Source organism: Oncorhynchus gorbuscha, linkage group LG02 (genome assembly GCF_021184085.1).
Source record: "Oncorhynchus gorbuscha isolate QuinsamMale2020 ecotype Even-year linkage group LG02, OgorEven_v1.0, whole genome shotgun sequence".
Lineage (NCBI taxonomy): Eukaryota > Metazoa > Chordata > Actinopteri > Salmoniformes > Salmonidae > Oncorhynchus > Oncorhynchus gorbuscha.
Genome location: NC_060174.1, coordinates 66515735 through 66534639, shown reverse-complemented (window position 1 = coordinate 66534639; position 18905 = coordinate 66515735). Strand labels below are relative to the sequence as shown.

At 43.1% G+C, this 18905-nt stretch overlaps 2 protein-coding genes across 2 annotated transcripts in view; one reads left to right on the top strand and one right to left on the bottom strand.

The window, feature by feature from the left end:
• The window catches only part of LOC124007818 (transmembrane protein 164-like), a 44687-nt gene extending 37252 nt beyond the window's left edge, over positions 1–7435 (top strand). The window contains exons 5-6 of the mRNA XM_046318599.1: positions 1586–1686; positions 5920–7435. Coding sequence (XP_046174555.1) covers positions 1586–1686; positions 5920–6123 — 305 coding nt within the window. The 3' untranslated portion in view covers positions 6124–7435. The remainder of the gene's footprint in view (positions 1–1585; positions 1687–5919) is intronic.
• Positions 7436–10988: 3553 nt separating this feature from the next.
• Positions 10989–18905, bottom strand: part of LOC124007808 (AMME syndrome candidate gene 1 protein-like) — a 36377-nt gene continuing 28460 nt past the window's right edge. The window contains exons 3-6 of the mRNA XM_046318586.1: positions 18747–18861; positions 17689–17779; positions 17466–17562; positions 10989–15820 (exon numbers count right to left, since the gene is read on the bottom strand). Of these exons, the coding sequence (XP_046174542.1) occupies positions 15706–15820; positions 17466–17562; positions 17689–17779; positions 18747–18861 (418 nt within the window). The 3' untranslated portion in view covers positions 10989–15705. The remainder of the gene's footprint in view (positions 15821–17465; positions 17563–17688; positions 17780–18746; positions 18862–18905) is intronic.

Here is an 18905-nt window from a genome sequence, read left to right as displayed (position 1 = left end):
CAGCCTCTCAAAGCACTTCATGATTACAAATGTGAGTGTTACAGGCCGGTAGTCATTGTGGCACGAAGCCTTAAAGTTCTTGGGAACAGGAACGATGGTGGTATGCTTAAAACATGTGGAGATTAGACCGGAACAAGGAGAGGTTGAAATGACAGTGAATATGCCTGCCAGCTTGCTGTTCTGTGCATGGCCTCAACACTCATGTTGACATTCCATCATTTAAAAAATAAAGATGTTTTAACATCCAAAGCAGAACATATAATATGGTTATGAAAAAGAGTAATCATTTACCTGACAACAATTCAGGAGAAAAGACTATGGTGGCCTGTGTTGTTCAAATTAGCTCCCCAGCTGACAACAAAAGTCTGGACTACAATTTGAACGAAAGAGAATTGAATGAGCTCTCGATCTGTGATGTACTATTTCTCTCCAATACAGTTGAGCTAAACTGCTTAAAATGTGACCACTTGAAAGAAAATCTATAAGATCACGAACACCCTGGCTCCTAACAAATTCACACCAGTTTGGGACAACCGAGTCCGTATCATACACGTGCGTGTGACATATCTTTGAACATAAGGAAGGATTCATATCCCTAAACAATAGGGGTGGGCTGTCATAGCAGTTTCAATGTGTTGTAGATGTATACATGAAAAGTTGCTTTCCAAAGAGCTGGGAGGAGGTGAGCTAAACAACACAACTACAGTGCAACCAAGCCCATAGCTGTACTGTAGAGGAGTTCACAGTACGTTATGACTTCATGTTGCCTGGTGGCAACATCTGTATTTGATAGGATACTGCTCTGTCAATTATACAGTGGAATTTGTGAGTCACTCTGCCCCGAGTTCCAAAAGTGGGGAGGGGAACTCCATGTCTATGCATTCTGCTCCAATGGCTGATGTGAAATGGCAGTGAGACAAAGAGAGAGCTCAGAGTCCTAGCCAAGCTCATGATGGCTCGTGATAAGGAATCTCTGTGTATCTGGGTGTCTGTACTGGCTCTCTGTGCATTGTGATGGTGGAGTGCTATCAAGTCCACTGGGCTTTGGGTTGAGAGCAAGCGAGGGAACAATGAATGGAGGGTTTGTTCCCTCAGCTCCCCCTACCCTCTCCACCCTTCCACTCTGTTCCTGGCTCTGTGCTGCTGGGCTGTCTCTCTCTGGCCCGGACTTAATTGACTCTGTCTCCACTAGAGCACAGGGGTGGAAAAATGCATCAACACATGGACCTGTTTTCAATCAATCCTCTGTTGGAGACACCCACAGGCTCAGAGAGAGGAGGAGGGTTACATGGGGTTCTAGGGGTAGGCAGGGCCTCATGAATGCAAAGGCTCCATGTGATTGTGCTTGTGAAACAGCAAACAAGCTCGACACCACCATCCCTAGTCAGCACTGGTTTTGAACAAAGTGGGAAAGCATGGTCTCTTGAAGGAAAATATCCACTGCCAGCTGTATTATTTGAAGGGGGTGTAAGAATACCAATAGTGATTCATCTCCCTGCCAATAAACTAAAAGCAATCCATAACAGGATCTTCAGCTCTGTTTTTTGTATAATGTTCATACATTGTCTATTCTCTCCCACTGCAGGTGTGTACAAGCCGGAGCCCTTAGGGGACATGTGGTGGGCTATCCTCTCCACTGGCATCTTGTTCCTCTATCACTTCCTGTTCCTACAGGGCCTGGGCCTGGTAAGAGACTAATTGAGGGAGCCCTCTACTGGACACTTGGTGAAACGGCTCCCCTCGCTCTTAAAGGAGAGGCCAGTAACATGAGGCACATGACACAGAAATACAGGATGTTGACAAGATTTGTACCCTATAGACATAGATCATATATTGATGCTAGGGAGGTTAACCATTAAATGTTTATCCGCCGAAAGTACCTTTGACTGGTCGTGTTTACCTCTATAGGGAAATGTACATCATTTAGTGGAATTAAATGAACGCGTGTGTATAGTCTTTAGTCGTCATGTATTTTATCACATGCGCACAGCATACAGAGTTTAGTTTGAGGATTGGATTGGCCCGTCACTTGTCTGAGGTACCACAGACCTCTTCTGCACAAGACATAACAATTCTAAATGCAATCGCGTGTTAACTATTTTGATGGTCACGATTTTAAGAGCAACTATTTCTCAATCTCAACTCATTTAAAGTGCGCCTCCCATTCTCCATTCGAGTGCATAGGCTATAGTCAGCGGTAGGTAGGCTATAGTCAGCGGTAGGTAGGCTATAGTCAGCGGTAGGTAGGCTATAGTCAGCGGTAGGTAGGCTATAGTCAGCGCGTCACCCACCACTTTACAATGGGAGCTTCAGGCAGTCTAATTGTTTGGAACCTGAACGTTTTAATTTACTTCAAATGATGAGGAATGTCTTACCTGGCTTCAAAGTAACGTAGCCAAAATTCAACCAGAGACATTTGGAAGCAATTATTTTATAAAGACTTCCTTATGCCATTTAACCAAATCAAATCAAATTTATTTATATAGCCCTTCGTACATCAGCTGATATCTCAAAGTGCTGTACAGAAACCCAGCCTAAAACCCCAAACAGCAAGCAATGCAGGTGTAGAAGCACGGTGGCTAGGAAAAACTCCCTAGGAAGGCCAAAACCTATGAAGAAACCTAGAGAGGAACCAAGGCTATGAGGGGTGGCCAGTCCTCTTCTGGCTGTGCCGGGTGGAGATTATAACAGAACATGGCCAAGATGTTCAAATGTTCATAAATGACCAGCATGGTCAAATAATAGTAAGGCAGAACAGTTGAAACTGGAGCAGCAGCACGGCCAGGTGGACTGGGGACAGCAAGGAGTCATCATGTCAGGTAGTCCTGAGGCATGGTCCTAGGGCTCAGGTCCTCCTCCGAGAGAAAGAGAGAATTAGAGAGGGCATACTTAAATTCACACAGGACACCGGATAGGACAGGAGAAATACTCCAGATATAACAAACTGACCCTAGCCCCCCGACACATAAACTACTGCAGCATAAATACTGGAGGCTGAGACAGGAGGGGTCAGGAGACACTGTGGCCCCATCAGAGGACACCCCCGGACAGGGCCAAACAGGAAGGATATAACCCCACCCACTTTGCCAAAACACAATCCCCACACCACTAGAGGGATATCTTCAACCACCAACGTGCCATCCTGAGACAAGGCTGAGTATAGCCCACAAAGATCTCCCCCACGGCACAACCCAAGGGGGGGGCGCCAACCCAGACAGGAAGATCACATCAGTGACTCAACCCACTCAAGTGACGCACCCCTCCTAGGGACGGTATGAAAGAGCCCTAGTAAGCCAGTGACTCAGCCCCTGTAATAGGGTTAGAGGCAGAGAATCCCAGTGGAAAGAGGGGAACCGGCCAGGCAGAGACAGCAAGGTTGGTTCATTGCTCCAGAGCCTTTCCGTTCACCTTCCCACTCCTGGGCCAGACTACACTCAATCATATGACCCACTGAAGAGATGAGTCTTCAGTAGAGACCGAGTTTGCATCTCTTACATGGGTAGGCAGACCATTCCATAAAAATGGAGCTCTTTAGGAGAAATCCCTACCTCCAGCTGTTTGCTTAGCAATTCTATGGACAATTAGGAGGCCTGCGTCTTGTGACCGTAGCGTACGTGTAGGTATGTATGGCAGGACCAAATCAGAGAGAGAGAGGTAGGAGCAAGTAATGCCATGTAATACCATGTAATGCTTTGTAGGTTAGCAGTAAAACCTTGAAATCAGCCCTTGCCTTGACAGGAAGCCCGTGCAGGGAGGCTAGCACTGGAGTAATATGATCAATTTTTTGGGTTCTAGTCAGGATTCTAGCAGCCGTATTTAGCACTAACTGAAGTTTATTTAGTGCTTTATCCGGGTAACCGGAAAGTAGAGCATTGCAGTAGTCTAACCAGCTTTTCTCTCCCTGTTCTATTGGTTTTCATATCAACTTTCTTCGGTTGTCCAGAAGCCAAAGGCACAATCCTAGTTATTTATTTTCGATCTGTCACATGGAACCATTAGCTCGCATTAGTTAAATAAAGGTTCAATTAAAAAACCTACATAATAATTAGATGTGCTGTTTAGAACTGTGTTTCCTGCAAATTGCATTTTGGTAAATGTTTGAAAATGGCGTTTTATTAGCTGCTTCGTTACAGCCGTTGCATGTTCAATAACAGGCCATTAACATGCAAGATCCACAAACAGCTGGTGCACCACAAACAGCAGTTCAGTCTATTGAAGGCAAAACAAAGCTTAAAGCTCTTAATGGAAAAATGTGTATTCCTTGTATACGTCCATAGTCTTTTTTTTGTTGGTCACGTCATTTTACTCTTCAGACATTTTTATACCGTTTGTTGACAAGTTAACTAAGATCGGTTAGTCAGCAGCAGAATCGACCAAATTGTGCATCCCGAATTGATACAGCATTGTACAGGACACAGGAAGTGAAGTAAGAGAATATGCATGAGTTATTTTAATAGGATTCAACATAAACATGATGCTGGATGGATACAGGATCTGGATAGAGAGTTTGAGTAAAGATAGTGCCTTCAGAAAGTATTTACAGACTTTTTCCTCCCAAAAATGTTACACAGCCTGAATTTAAAATGGATTCAATTGAGATTTTTGTGTCACTGGCCGAAACACAATACCCCGTAATGTGAAAGTGAAATTATCTTTAGGCATTTTTTACAAATGAATAAAGAATGAAAAGCTGAAATGTCTTGTGTCAATAAGTATTCAGTCCTGTTGTTATGGCAAGTCTAAATAAGTTCAGGACTAGAAATGTGCTCAACAAGTCACATAAGTTGCATGGATGTGGAATAATAGTGTTTAACATGCTTTTTGAATGACTACCTCATCTCTTTACCCCACACATAAATACAATTATCTGTAAGGTCCTTCAGTTGAGCAGTGCATTTCAAGCACAGATTCAACCGCAAAGAAGGGCACCTATTGATAGATGGGTACAAAAAACAGACATTGAATATCCATTTGAGCATGGTGAAGTTATTAATTACACTTTGGATGGTGTATCAATACACCCTGTTGCCAGAGAGGAAGGAAACTACTCAGGGATTTCAACATGAGGCCAATGGTGACTTTAAAACAGTTACAGTTTAATGGCTGTGATAGGAGACACGTCACTAAGTACCACTCTTCATATTCTCAGGCATGGTGGTGGCTGCATCATGTTATGGGTATGCATGTCATCGGCAAGAACTAGGGAGTTTTTTATGATAAAAATAAACGGAATAGAGCTAAGCACACAAAATCCTAGAGGAAAACCTTGTTCGGTCTGCTTTCAAACAGACACTGGGAGACAAATTCAGCTTTCAGCAGGACAATAAACTAAAACACAAGGCCAAATATACTAGAGTTGCTTACCAAGATGGCATTGAATGTTCCTGAGTGCCCTAGTTAGTTTTGATTTAAATAGTCTTGAAAATATATGGCAAGGCTTGAAAATGGCTGTCAAGCAATGATTAACAACTAACTTCAAAGAGCTTGAAGAATTTTAAAAAGAATGTGCAAATATTGTACAATCCAGGTGTGCAAAGCTCTTAGACTTACCCAGAAGACTCACAGCTGTAATTGCTGTCAAAGGTGATTCTAACATGTATTGACTCAGGGGTGTGAATACTTGTGTACATTTCTAAAACATTTTCGTCATTATGGGGTATTGTGTGTAGATGGGTTAAATCTATTTGATCTATTTTGAATTCCGTCTGTCACACAACAAAGTGGAGTTAAGTCAAGGGGTGTAAATATTTGAAGGCCCTGTACATGACACACTAGCATGTCTAATGAGCTGCGTGACACAGCTGACTGCTCTTCTCTCTTATAGCCTGACTGAAGTTACAAATGAAACAAACACCAAGCAAGGGCTCTGTGATTCTGCTAGCTAGTCTCTCACTTCTCTTTTTCTCTCCATCTTCCCAGATGACCGAGGTCAACCTGAATAACATGTTGTGTCCAGCGGTGTCTGACCCATTTTACGGGCCTTGGTACCGGGTTTGGGCTGCGGGTCACCAGACCCTGCTGACCCTGGTCCATGGGAAGGCCCTGACCCTCTTCTCTTACCACACCGGCCCCACCTGCAGGTACCTGCTGGACACCGCAAGACTTCGCAGCAAGGTCGACTGAACAGACCGACAAACAGACTCACACGGAAGTAGCCTTTTTAAATCCAATGCCTGTTCTTACGTTGGGATTTTCTATCAACATTTTTAATGCAGCTTGTACAACTTACGTTTTTTTTTTACTGTAAAGAATTAGGCATTTCAGGGTGAAATTAAACAGTTATTATTTTTGTGTTAGGGATGGCTTGCATTGTTTGCATTCACACATGATGGGAAGACTGCTGGAGTTGGTAGTAGTGTGGCTAGCCAGGGGAAATGAGCTTTTTCTTTTGTCTTGGTCAGATTTCCTGAACCTGAGTTACTCATGTTTCTAAAAGTTACTATTTTTTTTATTTCTAAAGTTGCCTTTTGTAGTTATGTTCAGACAAATGGGGCTAGCCTACATATCACTGAATTGTCATTGTTACTGTACACCTTAAACTCTTAATTTGTGCTTGCTATGACAGTTGGCCCAGGTATGGGTCAAGTTGCCATTTTGTGTTTGTATTTAAGATAACGTTATCTTTGACATGTTTAATCCATTGTAAAAGCCATCACTTTGTGATATTTTGTTTGTTAGAAGAGTAACGGTTGTGATGCATTTGTCTCTGTCATATCTGTGGTCACAGCCTCTGCTGACAATGAGAAACCTGTTCCTCACATCTTTGCTGGATCAAGTGGTATAAATGAAAGGGCTCCTGCATCTTTGTCCCATCTCTCCATCACTGATTTTACTCAACTGCAGAGGTGAAAGAGAATGTAAGGGGCCTTTTTACAGACAAGTGTTTGTCCTGTTGGATCATTATGGACGAGGGGAATTTACAGGAAGGTAATCTTGATGTACAGTGCCTTTAAAGTATTCAGACCCTTTGACTTTTTCCAAATGTTGTTAGCTTACAGCCTTATTCTAAAATTGATGGGGGAAAAAACATGTAATACATCTACACACAATACCCCACAATGACCAAGCGAAAACAGTTTTTTAGAAATTCTTGCAAAGTTATGAAATAAACAAATACCTACAGTGCCTTCTGAAAGTATTCAGAGTCCTTAAATTCAAACCCTTTACTCAGTACTTTGTTGAAGCACATTTTGGCAGTAATTACAGCCTCAAGCCTTAATGGGTATATTGCCACAAGCTAGGCACACCCGTATTTGGGGAGTTTTTCCCCATTCTTCTCTGCAGTTGTTTGATCGGGTAAAAATCTGTGCTCTGGCTGGACCACTCAAGGACATTCTGAGACTTGCCCCGAAGCTACTCCTGTGTTGTCTTGGCGGTGTGCTTAAGGTTGTTGTCCTGTTGGAAGGTGAACCTTTGCCCCAGTCATAGGTCCTGAGCGCTCTGGAGCAGGTTGTCATCTGTACTTTGCTCCGTTCATCTTTCCCTCGATCCTGACTAGTCTCCCAGACCTTACTGCTGAAAAAAAAACACAGCATGCTGCTGCCACCACCATGCTTCACTGTAGGGAGGGTGCCAGGTTTCCTCCAGATGTGACGCTTGGCATTCAGGCCAAAGAGTTCAAACTTGTTTTCATCAGACCAGAGAATCTTGTTTCTCTTGGTCTGAGTGTCCTTTGTGTCTTTTTGCAAACTCCAAGCGGGCTGTCATGTGCCTTTTACTAAGGAGTGGCTTCCGCCTGGCCACTCTACCATGAAAGTCTGATTTGGTGGAGTGCTGCAGAGATGGTTGTCCTTCTGGAAGGTTCTCCCATCTCCACAGAGGAACTCTGGAGCTCAGTCAGGGTAACCATTGGGTTCTTGGTCACCTCCCTGACCAAGGCCCTTCTCCCCTGATTGCTCAGCTTGGTTGGGTAGCCAGCTCTAGGAAGAGTCTTGGTGGTTCCAAATCTCTTCCATTTAAGAATGATGCAGGCTACTGTGTTCTTGGGGACCTTAAATGCTGCAGAAATGTTTTGGTACCCTTCCCCAGATCTGTGCCTCGACACAATCCTGTGTCTGAGCTCTACGGACAATACCTTTAACCTCGTGGCTTGGTTTTTGCTCTGACATGCAGTTAATGTGGGACCTTTTTATATAGACAAGTGTGTGCCTTTCCAAATCATGTCCAATCAATTGAATTTATCACAGGTGGACTCCAAGTTGTAGAAACATCTCAAGGATGATCAATGGACACAGGATGCACCTGAGCTTAATTTAGAGTCTCATAGCAAAGGGTCTGAATACTTATGTAAATAAGTTATTTCTGGGTTTTTTTAATGTGCAAACATTTTTGCTTTGTCGTTATGGGGTATTTTGTATAGATTGCTGAGGATTTGTTTTATTTAATCCATTTTAAAATAAGGCTGTAATGTAACAAAATGTGGAAAAAGCCAAGGGGTCTGGATACTTTCTGAATGCACTAGGTTTTGGATACAGCACAGTTGTCAAAAGGGTGAGAGGAACGATGTCCTGTGCCTGTTGAGAGAGGGGATCTGAAAGGTAGAGATGGCCTTCAGAGATGATTCATTAAAGGTATTTAGGGCTCTATGAAATCCGTATTGCGGAAGTTCGGCATTACAGCGTGATTGAAATGTAAAGGCATTGTTCCTGAGTTACATTTACATTTACATTTAAGTCATTTAGCAGACGCTCTTATCCAGAGCGACTTACAAATTGGTGCATTCACCTTATGACATCCAGTGGGACAGTCACTTAATAGTGCATCTAAAACTTAGGGGGGGTGGGGTGAGAGGGATTACTTAACCTATCCTAGGTATTCCTTAAAGAGGTGGGGTTTCAGGTGTCTCCGGAAGGTGGTGATTGACTCCGCTGTCCTGGCGTCGTGAGGGAGTTTGTTCCACCATTGGGGGGCCAGGGCAGCGAACAGTTTTGACTGGGCTGAGCGGGAGCTGTACTTCCTCAGTGGTAGGGAGGCGAGCAGGCCAGAGGTGGATGAACGCAGTGCCCTTGTTTGGGTGTAGGGCCTGATCAGAGCCTGGAGGTACTGAGGTGCCGTTCCCCTCACAGCTCCGTAGGCAAGCACCATGGTCTTGTAGCGGATGCGAGCTTCAACTGGAAGCCAGTGGAGAGAACGGAGGAGCGGGGTGACGTGAGAGAACTTGGGAAGGTTGAACACCAGACGGGCTGCGGCGTTCTGGATGAGTTGAAGGGGTTTAATGGCACAGGCAGGGAGCCCAGCCAACAGCGAGTTGCAGTAATCCAGACGGGAGATGACAAGTGCCTGGATTAGGACCTGCGCCGCTTCCTGTGTGAGGCAGGGTCGTACTCTGCGGATGTTGTAGAGCATGAACCTACAGGAACGGGCCACCGCCTTGATGTTAGTTGAGAACGACAGGGTGTTGTCCAGGATCACGCCAAGGTTCTTGGCGCTCTGGGAGGAGGACACAATGGAGTTGTCAACCGTGATGGCGAGATCATGGAACGGGCAGTCCTTCCCCGGGAGGAAGAGCAGCTCCGTCTTGCCGAGGTTCAGCTTGAGGTGGTGATCCGTCATCCACACTGATATGTCTGCCAGACATGCAGAGATGCGATTCGCCACCTGGTAAACGTTTCATATGTTGACTTCAGTGATACAGATTGAAGAGCCTTTTGATCATGGGGCATATTCAGTGGTTTGCTATCAAGGTTGCGGATGAAATGTATGTGTAACGTCAGTTCTCAATCAAATGCCTGTTCTATACATTACACTTCAATCTACATTCTGGGTGTTGGTTATTTTTAAGGGGCAGCCCAATTTCAGTCCATATATCTACATAACCGATCACATACTTTGTTTAATGTATCTGTTTATTGATTACCTGCATAGCTCTACTTCGGGACAGTCATTGGGAACCCCTGTTTTAAGGGAAGTATCTGTTTTAAATACAATTTCCTATTCCCTATCACTTCGATCGATCCCATTTTGTAATGAGGGATTGTGTTCCCTTACACATTAGAAAAACAAGGGATATGGTATACTTTTGTACACTTTTCTGGGTGGATGTGCAATGTGCTGTATTGACAATAAATGTGATTTCTGCCCTTAAATGGTTTTCTCAGTGAATAGCTCAGGAACTAATAAATAATTCATTGGATTTATATAGTGCTCAAAATAGTAAGGGGGAACACCTACCAATGTCTACCACCAACAATATTATCCAACCTGTAAATATAACCTTGTATTGTAATAAAACACCCATGACACAAAACATACGCACACAATTTTGTATATTTTCACTTGGTTTTAAATTTTTTATTGGATAAATGATTTAAAGGTAATAAATGTTTAACTACATTATCTCCACAGCCATTGCTCACATACCCACTGATAACCCATCAATATATGATTTTTTTCCCCCCACAATTTTTGGGGGTGGGTATTTTTTTTATATGCCATACTATCATAAATGCCCATTAAGTCTCATCACACTAACAGCAATTCAATGGGGAAGGAGGATCTAGCTCTAAAGGTAAGTCGTTTATTTCCCAGTTCATATTCCATCAACATTTTCAAGTTACTAAAGTTGAGAAAGTGAACCAAAAATGAAAAGTAGAAGAAATAAAAGGTGGTTGTGAGGGGTTACGCCAGGCAACCCCACATCCTGTCATGCCACCACAGCAGAGACTGTCACTCTGCACAGCAACATGTCTCAACTTGGTGTCTGAAATTTTCTGAACATAGAAAACCACAATTAATTTAGAAACTAGATCCAAAATATTTTTTTTGAAAATAATTGATGTACAAAAAAGGTTTTTTTTCTTAAAGTACATTTTCTTATAAAAGTTGTATTCATTTGTAGATCAGTGCGATTGTATTCCAGTGCAGCTACTGGGTCCAGAGTAAAGAAAAGAGGCGTTTTCATCTTTAATGGCATAAAAAAGAGAAACTCATCTTTTATATATGAAGTATAACTGCTGGTCTTTAGGAAAAAACACATAGAAACCCATAAATCTAGGAGGCACGCTATGGGGTTTTATTTTTTGTTGCACAAATTATAATGAAAATAATCTGACAAAATAAACTGTGCAACCAGGTAATTTCACTATCCTTGATGCCTGGTAAGGCTTCAAACAGAATTTTAAAAAGTAATTGAATAAGCAGTTGCTAAAGAAAGAAAGTTAGAAATCGTACAAAAAAAAAGAAAAAGACGGGAAAGAAAGAAGTCATTTTGTCTCTTGCAGGGGTGTTTTTTGGAAGGACAGGAAGCCAGGCCTGAAGAGCAGCATGTGGACGTGGCCAGAGGCATCTTTGGTTCGGTCGAACATACAAAAGGTTATATGAGCTTAAGCATTCAACAAAGATATATGCATACACATACAAGGAATGCTGGGACTAAACCATAACCCTGGTATGGAACCAAATGACATTCTGTCTTTAACATTATCCTAGTTGTGTCAGTATGAACAATGGGCAGAGGTGTGCTGCAAATGAGCAGTCAGAATCACATTTGACTGGTATTCATGAATCTTGACTTGAGGTTTAAAAAAAAAAGAAAAAAAGAAAACTCAGTCATTTCCATGTGAAAGTAACATACTTCAGAGGAGGCTAGTGGGATGAGCTATAGGAGGACGGGCACATTGTCAAACGTGTTTTCTATATGTTTGATAGCATTACATTTATTGCAATGAGCCCATCTTCCAATAGCGCCTCCCACCAGGCTCCTCTGATATACATTAATGACAACAAATGGTCTCAGTCAAACATTATACAATAATTACGTGAGCATCCTGATGACGTCAGCACTCGTCCGGCTGTCACTAAACCTGCCAGTTAAACCCACCGTCATGTCCAGCCAAGTCGCAACATGGCCTTTGGCTTAAAGAAACCACTGTTAGAGACTTACTGTACATGCATGACAATATTCAAGAAGGCTAAAAACGCTGGACTTCCTTTGAGGCAGTTCGTAAGAGCCATAGTTGAGAGAGCCTTCAGTCAGAACCTTTCCTTTAAGCTGTTAATCAACCCCATGGATGAGTATAGGGTACAGGACAGCTGTAACAACGATTTAACACAGAGGTAAAACATGAAGTGTTATTGGAACATGCAGTCGTGGGCTGGGCAAGGAAAGGGCCTACGATGGAGTGTCAGGGGTGACAGCCCTGTTCACTTCCACTCTTTACTGTCCCAGCTCAGGAGAGAATGTTCCCTTCTGATGACACCATCTACTGAACCAGATATCACCTTCAACCCCAAGGCCATGAGGCAGGGGCGGGGAGTTGGGGGTAGAGAAGGGAGGAGGGGGGGGTTAGTTGGGACTTCTTGTCCTTTCAAACCTGCAGGGTGTTGACTTACACTGGTAGGGAAAAAACACCTGTTGAACAGATCTGCATATATCAAGGATAATACGTTGGATATGATCGATGAGTCCGCATGACCAGTCACGAAACCCGCGACCGCCCCAACACGAGGTCCAATAGCACCATTTGATTTATTTTCTCTTTTTTTTAACGAGTTATGAGTCTCTACACCGTAGATCAAGCATGTCATGGATTTAACCATTCTGCATGTTTTATACACATACACACATGCAACAGAGTGGATTGCATGTGTGTATGTATATATATATACACATGCAACAGAGTGGATTGCATGTGTGTGTGTGTATATATATATATATATATATATAAAAATCAGCAAGCATGTAAAAGACAGCAGTGGACTTGATTTTGCAGCATGACCAGAAAAAGTACAGGTTGTGCTGTATTTAATGGACCAGAAAATGGGTACCTGACTGTTCAGCAGCAAGGATAGCTTTTCCCACAGTTCTCTGAAAACTGTTTTTGTGACAAACTACAAGGGCAAAATATCTCTTTAAGTAGGCCAATTTGTCCTGTCAATATTACTAAGCAGCATGGTCTGAGGCATCAGTTCCCTGACCCCAAGAGGATATGATGGAAAGGCCATCCAATCTCTGAGCAGGGAACCACAGTAAACAGGTGAGATGAGCTCATCTGAACCACTTCTACACTAGACTATATTAATGTAGTAGCCTGTCTGACCACAAAAGGTTCCCATCTGCCTCCCACTACGATAATGTGTCTATCCGAGGGTGAATGGGTGAATCCGGTTCACCTTCACTGCCCTGTAGGTTGAGGTCAGGGTTAGACAACAGTACGGGACAGAGGAACACTCAGGGCACCATTTTACCGGTCCATATTTATTTAATCATTCCTTAAGGCAACACAACTGAAATCTGGGTCATTTCAGGTTACTGTGGATGGAGTGCCAAAAGCCCTTAACATTTTGCATATAAAAATTAAATTAAATGGATTTACCCTACTGTCAGTTGGTAAAGGCTGTTACGAAAATACGTTTATTTTGTTATTTTTTTACACGCACCCTTCAAAACTGTCAGTCACCACAAAAAAAACAAATCAAATCCTGTACACTACACAGAGGTCACGAGATAACCCTCAACGACACTTGTTAAAACATACCAACTACTGGACGTGGATGTGACTGACAATGAAGAATACTAGGAGGGGGAGGGGAAATGTCTTCCCTGCTCCTTTAAAAGCCCTGGCTCTTTATGTAGAGTTTGATTAAATGCAGCTTGATCCACCCTTTACTAGTTCCCTCTGCATCGGTTCCCACCAACTCAGCCAGAAGCTGCTGCAAACCAGCTGACAAGACAGACCAACAACCTATGCATGGTTTCTAGTGGCACAGGGATGGGGAGTAACTTGTCCTGAAACCAGCAAGCGCCTCAACAGCAGCATGTCATGAAGAGGAAATAACGGAGGGGTGATTTGAACAACTTAACCGACGACGATCAGAGTCAGGGGTTTAACATTAGCTAGCTACTCAGTCCAGTAGCCTCCACAGCAGCTCCTAACGTTTGACGAGAGCACATGAAAGTGCACATCTATGGCAACCGGGCAGTCATCAAGCATGTAACATATGTGGATGTAAACATTGGAGGTGAGGAGGCCACAAACAGGACAAAGGAGTTCAAACTTTGATGCTAACCCATGTCCACAGAGTAACTAGAGGAAGGCCAGATAATGTCTCACAGGCCCAGATTCCTAAAAAGGACCAAGCACAGAGCACAATCGGAGGGGAAACACAACTTTTGGGACCAAAGCCACCAGAATAAAGTTGACTCGTAGAGGAAGTAAACACGGAGAAGTTACTTATTAGAGGGACGAAAAGCAAACAGCAAAAGACTACCACTCTTACAAAGCATGTATTAAAAAGAGAATATGGCTTGTAGTAGTTTTAGCATGTGCCCGTCACTAGACTCAAGTCTCATTCATTGGTTTTTCCTCTCAAACTAACTGGCATGGAATAACAGGACGAAGGACTTTTTCTCAGAGGTCAATGACTTGGATCATTATTTGTCTGTACTCTGCAGTCAACTCTCCCACCCAACCATATCCTCCAGCCCTGTAGATCACATTCATTCCTCGCCCGATTCAAAATGACAAAGAACAGAACCTAATTTGAAGCTAAATTGGCTTCCTCCATACATTTATCAAGTTTTAATGAGAGGGGGAAAATAATAACTGTAGCCGGACAAATTCAATTCAAGTTTCAGAGTGGCGCAGCGGTCTAAGCCACTGCTTCCTCAGTGTTTGAGGCATCATTATACGCCCTGGTTCAAATCCAGGCTGTATCACAACGGGCCATGATTGGGAGTCCCCATAGGGCAGCGCACAATTGGCCTGTGTAGGCCGTCATTGTAAATAAGAATTGGTTCTTAACTGACTTGCCAAGTTAAATAAAGGTTCAATTTTTAAAAAATGAATTAAAAAATGAAGTCTAGAAGTGTTTATCAAAAACACCATGAACACTCCGGTGGAAATGAAAGGCTCTGTCAAGCAACCTGGGAAATATTTTGACATGATCCTATTCCTAATTTAATGTGTCAGTTTCAATGTCCTGTCAGATGTGCACTTAACAAACGGCTAACCACACACAGAAGAGCAAACAGGTTTGTAGGGTAACGCAATAAAGACCAGCTAATATTGTTTGTGTGGCATCAGAACCCCACAATGTAAAATCTTGGGTATACACGTCCCAACATCTACTCAATTACATCACTACAACGGTTTACAAAGGCCAAACCAACCTTAACAGTCAATACTTTTTTGAGAGGAATCGCAAAATTGAGGAAATGATGCAACCTTCCAGAACTGCTGATGGCTTGCTACATGATACGCACAATGTCAATCAGGCTACTAAGAAAGGATTCAACAGAAAAACACATTTTCCTAAAAGAAGGGAACACTGTAGAAAAGCCTACACAAAATATGAGCATATACCATTATGCAAGACTAGTCCACCATATATGACTTGCTTCCATCCACAGAATCAAAAACCTGATTAGGATTCTTTGAAAATAATCAAAGTTCAAGAAAATCTAGTATTCGTTTACTTGTCAAAAATATGAACGAAAGGGGTTATAGATATCAATATATATGCTGCAAAAACTAAATCAATAGGAGGATAAAAAGGGGAAAAAAAGGTTTGTTTTTACTCGTCATTATCAATTTATGCTTATTTTGCCACCCGTTGCCACGTCAACGTCTGGGAGAGCGTCAGCATGGCAACGGAAACTATCATCATAAAATGGTACAGTAGTAGAGATAGCTAGACCAGGAGGGGGCGGGCTCTCCTGGGAAAAGGTCCGCAGAGAGGTTCAGTGATTGGTCATGCGGCTCGCTGTCAGGAATAATGGTTGTATGGTGGTAGAGGATGCCCGATGCCGTTCTGATAGTGATGGTGCTGGCGGTGGGCGATGTACTCCGCATAGCTCATCGTCATCTTCTCGCTACGGTACCTGAGCAGGAGGAGAGAGAAGTTAGAGAAGGCACAGTTACCCCAACTTACCTGGCAGCGGCACCTCAATCTCGACTCCCTAATGCTGCTATGATCTAGCAGTTATCGGTCACTGATCTCCCTGGAGGTACAGTGGCAAACAGGACCATGGTGGGCTTTGGGAGGGTCACCTACAGTAATTATGCACCAGTCACATATTCCCAGCAGTGAGCAGCACTTCCACTTCCAGAATTTACACTTAACTTTTTTAGGATAGGGGGCAGCATTTTCACTTTTGGATGAATAGCGTGCCCAGAGTGAACTGCCTCCTACTCTGTCCCAGATGCTAATATATGCATATTATTATTAGTATCGGTTAGAAATGATGTCTGTGAGTATAACAGAACTCATATGGCAGGGGAAAACCTGAGAAAAATCCAACCAGGAAGTGGGACATCTGAGGTTTGTAGTTTTTCAAAGCTTGGCCTACCGAATACACATTGATATGGATAAGGTTGCACTTCCTATGGCTTCCACAATATGTCAACCGTCTTTCGAAACTTGAATGAGGATGCTACTATAAAGGAGGGGCTCATGAGACCTCTTTGAGTCAGTGGTCTGGCAGAGAGCCTTGAAGCGAGCTCCCGACAGAGTTACCTCTCATTCCAGTGCTTTTCTTCATTCTCCGGTTGGAACATTGATGTTTTATGTTAAAAACATCCTAAAGATTGATTCCATATATCGTTTGACATGTTTCTAAAGGACTGTAACGGAACTTTTTGAGCTTCTGTCTGGACGAAGTACCTGCGCCTCATGAAGATAGATTACTGGGCTGAACACGCTAACAACAAGTGGCTATTTGGACATAAATGATGGACTTTATGGAATAAATCAGTCATTTATTGTCTAACTGGGATTCCTGGGAGTGCCTTCTGATGAAGATCATCAAAGGTAAGTGAATATTTATGGTGTTGTTTCTAACTTTGTTGACTCCAAAATGGCGGATATTCCTCTGGCTGTTTTGGGCTCTGAGCGCCGTTCTCAGATTATGCTAGTGTTTTTTATTTTTATTTTTTATCTGACACAGCGGTTGCATTAAGGAGAAGTCTATCTTTAATTCTGTGAATAACAGTTGTATCTTTTATCAATGTTTATTATGAGTATTTCTGCAAAATCACCGGATGTTTTGGAAACAAAACATTGCTGCACGTAAACGCGCCAATGTAAACTGAGATTTTTGGATATAAATATGCACATTATCGAACAATACATACATGTATTGTGTAACATGATGTCCTATGAGTGTCATCTGATGAAGATCATCAGTGGTTAGCGAGTAATTTGATCTATATTTCTGCTTTTTGTGACTCCTATCTTTGGCTGGAAAAATGTGGTGTTTTTTTTACTTTCGCTGTAAAGCATTTTTGAAATCGGACACGATGGGTAGATTAAAAAGATGTTTCTTTCATTTGCTGTATTGGACTTGTTAATGTGTGAAAGTTACATATTTCAAAAAATAAATTTTGAATTTCTCGCGCTGCCTTTTCAGCGGAATGTTGTCGAGGGGTTTCACTAGCGGAACCTCTGCCCTAGAGAGGTTAAGGCAAAACCAAAGCCAGCAGTGGAAGTCAGACAGCATCCGGTGTGAAAGGAGAGCAGCCTCTTACCTGGTCAACTTAATGGTCTTCCTGAAGTCATTTGTGATGGGAGCTTTGTAGCCTCCCTTTCGTAGTAAGGAATCTATGGTCTGAATGTGGTCCCATCCTGCACAGAGAAGGTTGATTCCTCTTGAATATTCCCCTTTATGTCCCCCTTGAATACCACTTCTCTCTATAACAAAGACCTCCAGTCATTCAGAGATCATAAAGGTAGACACAGGATTCCACTTACCTTGCTCTTTTGCGACCTCTGGTAGATAGGTGGCGGTGCGCTTTGATCCTTTTTCATTGAAAAACTCTATCCTAATGCCATGAACACCCACCTACAGGCCAGAGAAAGGCGAGAGAGAGAAGAAGAGACATCACTTTAATGACAGGACCAACAGAGAGAAATATCTATACGAACTACATGTCTTCGGCCACTGTTCAACCGACTAGAATGCCTAAATATGTCTTGCTGCACTAAGCCTATCCTACTGGATTCCGTTGTGTGAAAGGGGGGGGTGAGAGGCTATGAGGGAATTGGAGGTTTAGGGTGAGTAATGGAGGACCACGGTAATAGGAGAGTGAATGGATGGAGGAGACAGGATGTGTCCTTGTAAACCAGCGCACTCGACGCAGGGCCACGATCCAGTCAAGGTAGCTCAGAGAATTGTTCCCATTATAATCCAAACCGGTAGGTGATACACAATTCACCCACCCACGTCACAACCCTTGTTGCACCCTACCCCCCAGGGGCCCACTCCCTGCAGTATCGCCCATCTGGGTCAACAAGGTGACTGCTTATGTCCTCACCACGAAGACATATTGCCTGTGTGTGTGTGTGTGTGTGTGTGTGTGTGTGTGTGTGTGTGTGTGTGTGTGTGTGTGTGTGTGTGTGTGTGTGTGTGTGTGTGTGTGTGTGTGTGTGTGTGTGTGTGTGTGTGTGTGTGTGTGTGTGTGTGTGTGTGTGTGTGTGTGTGTGTGTGTGTGTGTGTGTATGCTGATTGTCTGCTTAAATCATCCTTGCAGTGTGAATCTCAAGGCTGCAATGGGGTCCAGTTCATTCAGGACATGAAGGTGCCACTGCAGCAGAGCCCTTCCCGTATCCAATTCTCATCTCTACTTCACACTGGAGATTGTCTTTTACAGTGTGCTCTGTGTGGGAAGTGTACTGCTCTCCGGGGCACAGGCAATCTAAACTGCTGGATTCACATATGTGAAGGCCATTTCATTTCAATTAAAAATCAATGACTGAAGAGTATTGCATAAGATGAATTAATAGCTACCTGTCTGGTTTCAGTCTCTTACCTCCCAGTCAAGGTAATCACCGACGTCCTCGAAGTTGGTGAGCAGAGACACTGAGCAGAAGAGGCGTGGCAGCTCGTCCCTCGTCATGGGAGGAAAACGGCTGTCTTTAAGGGCACTGTGGAGACAAAGGCACGGGATGTTTAAGGCGAGAATAAGCAT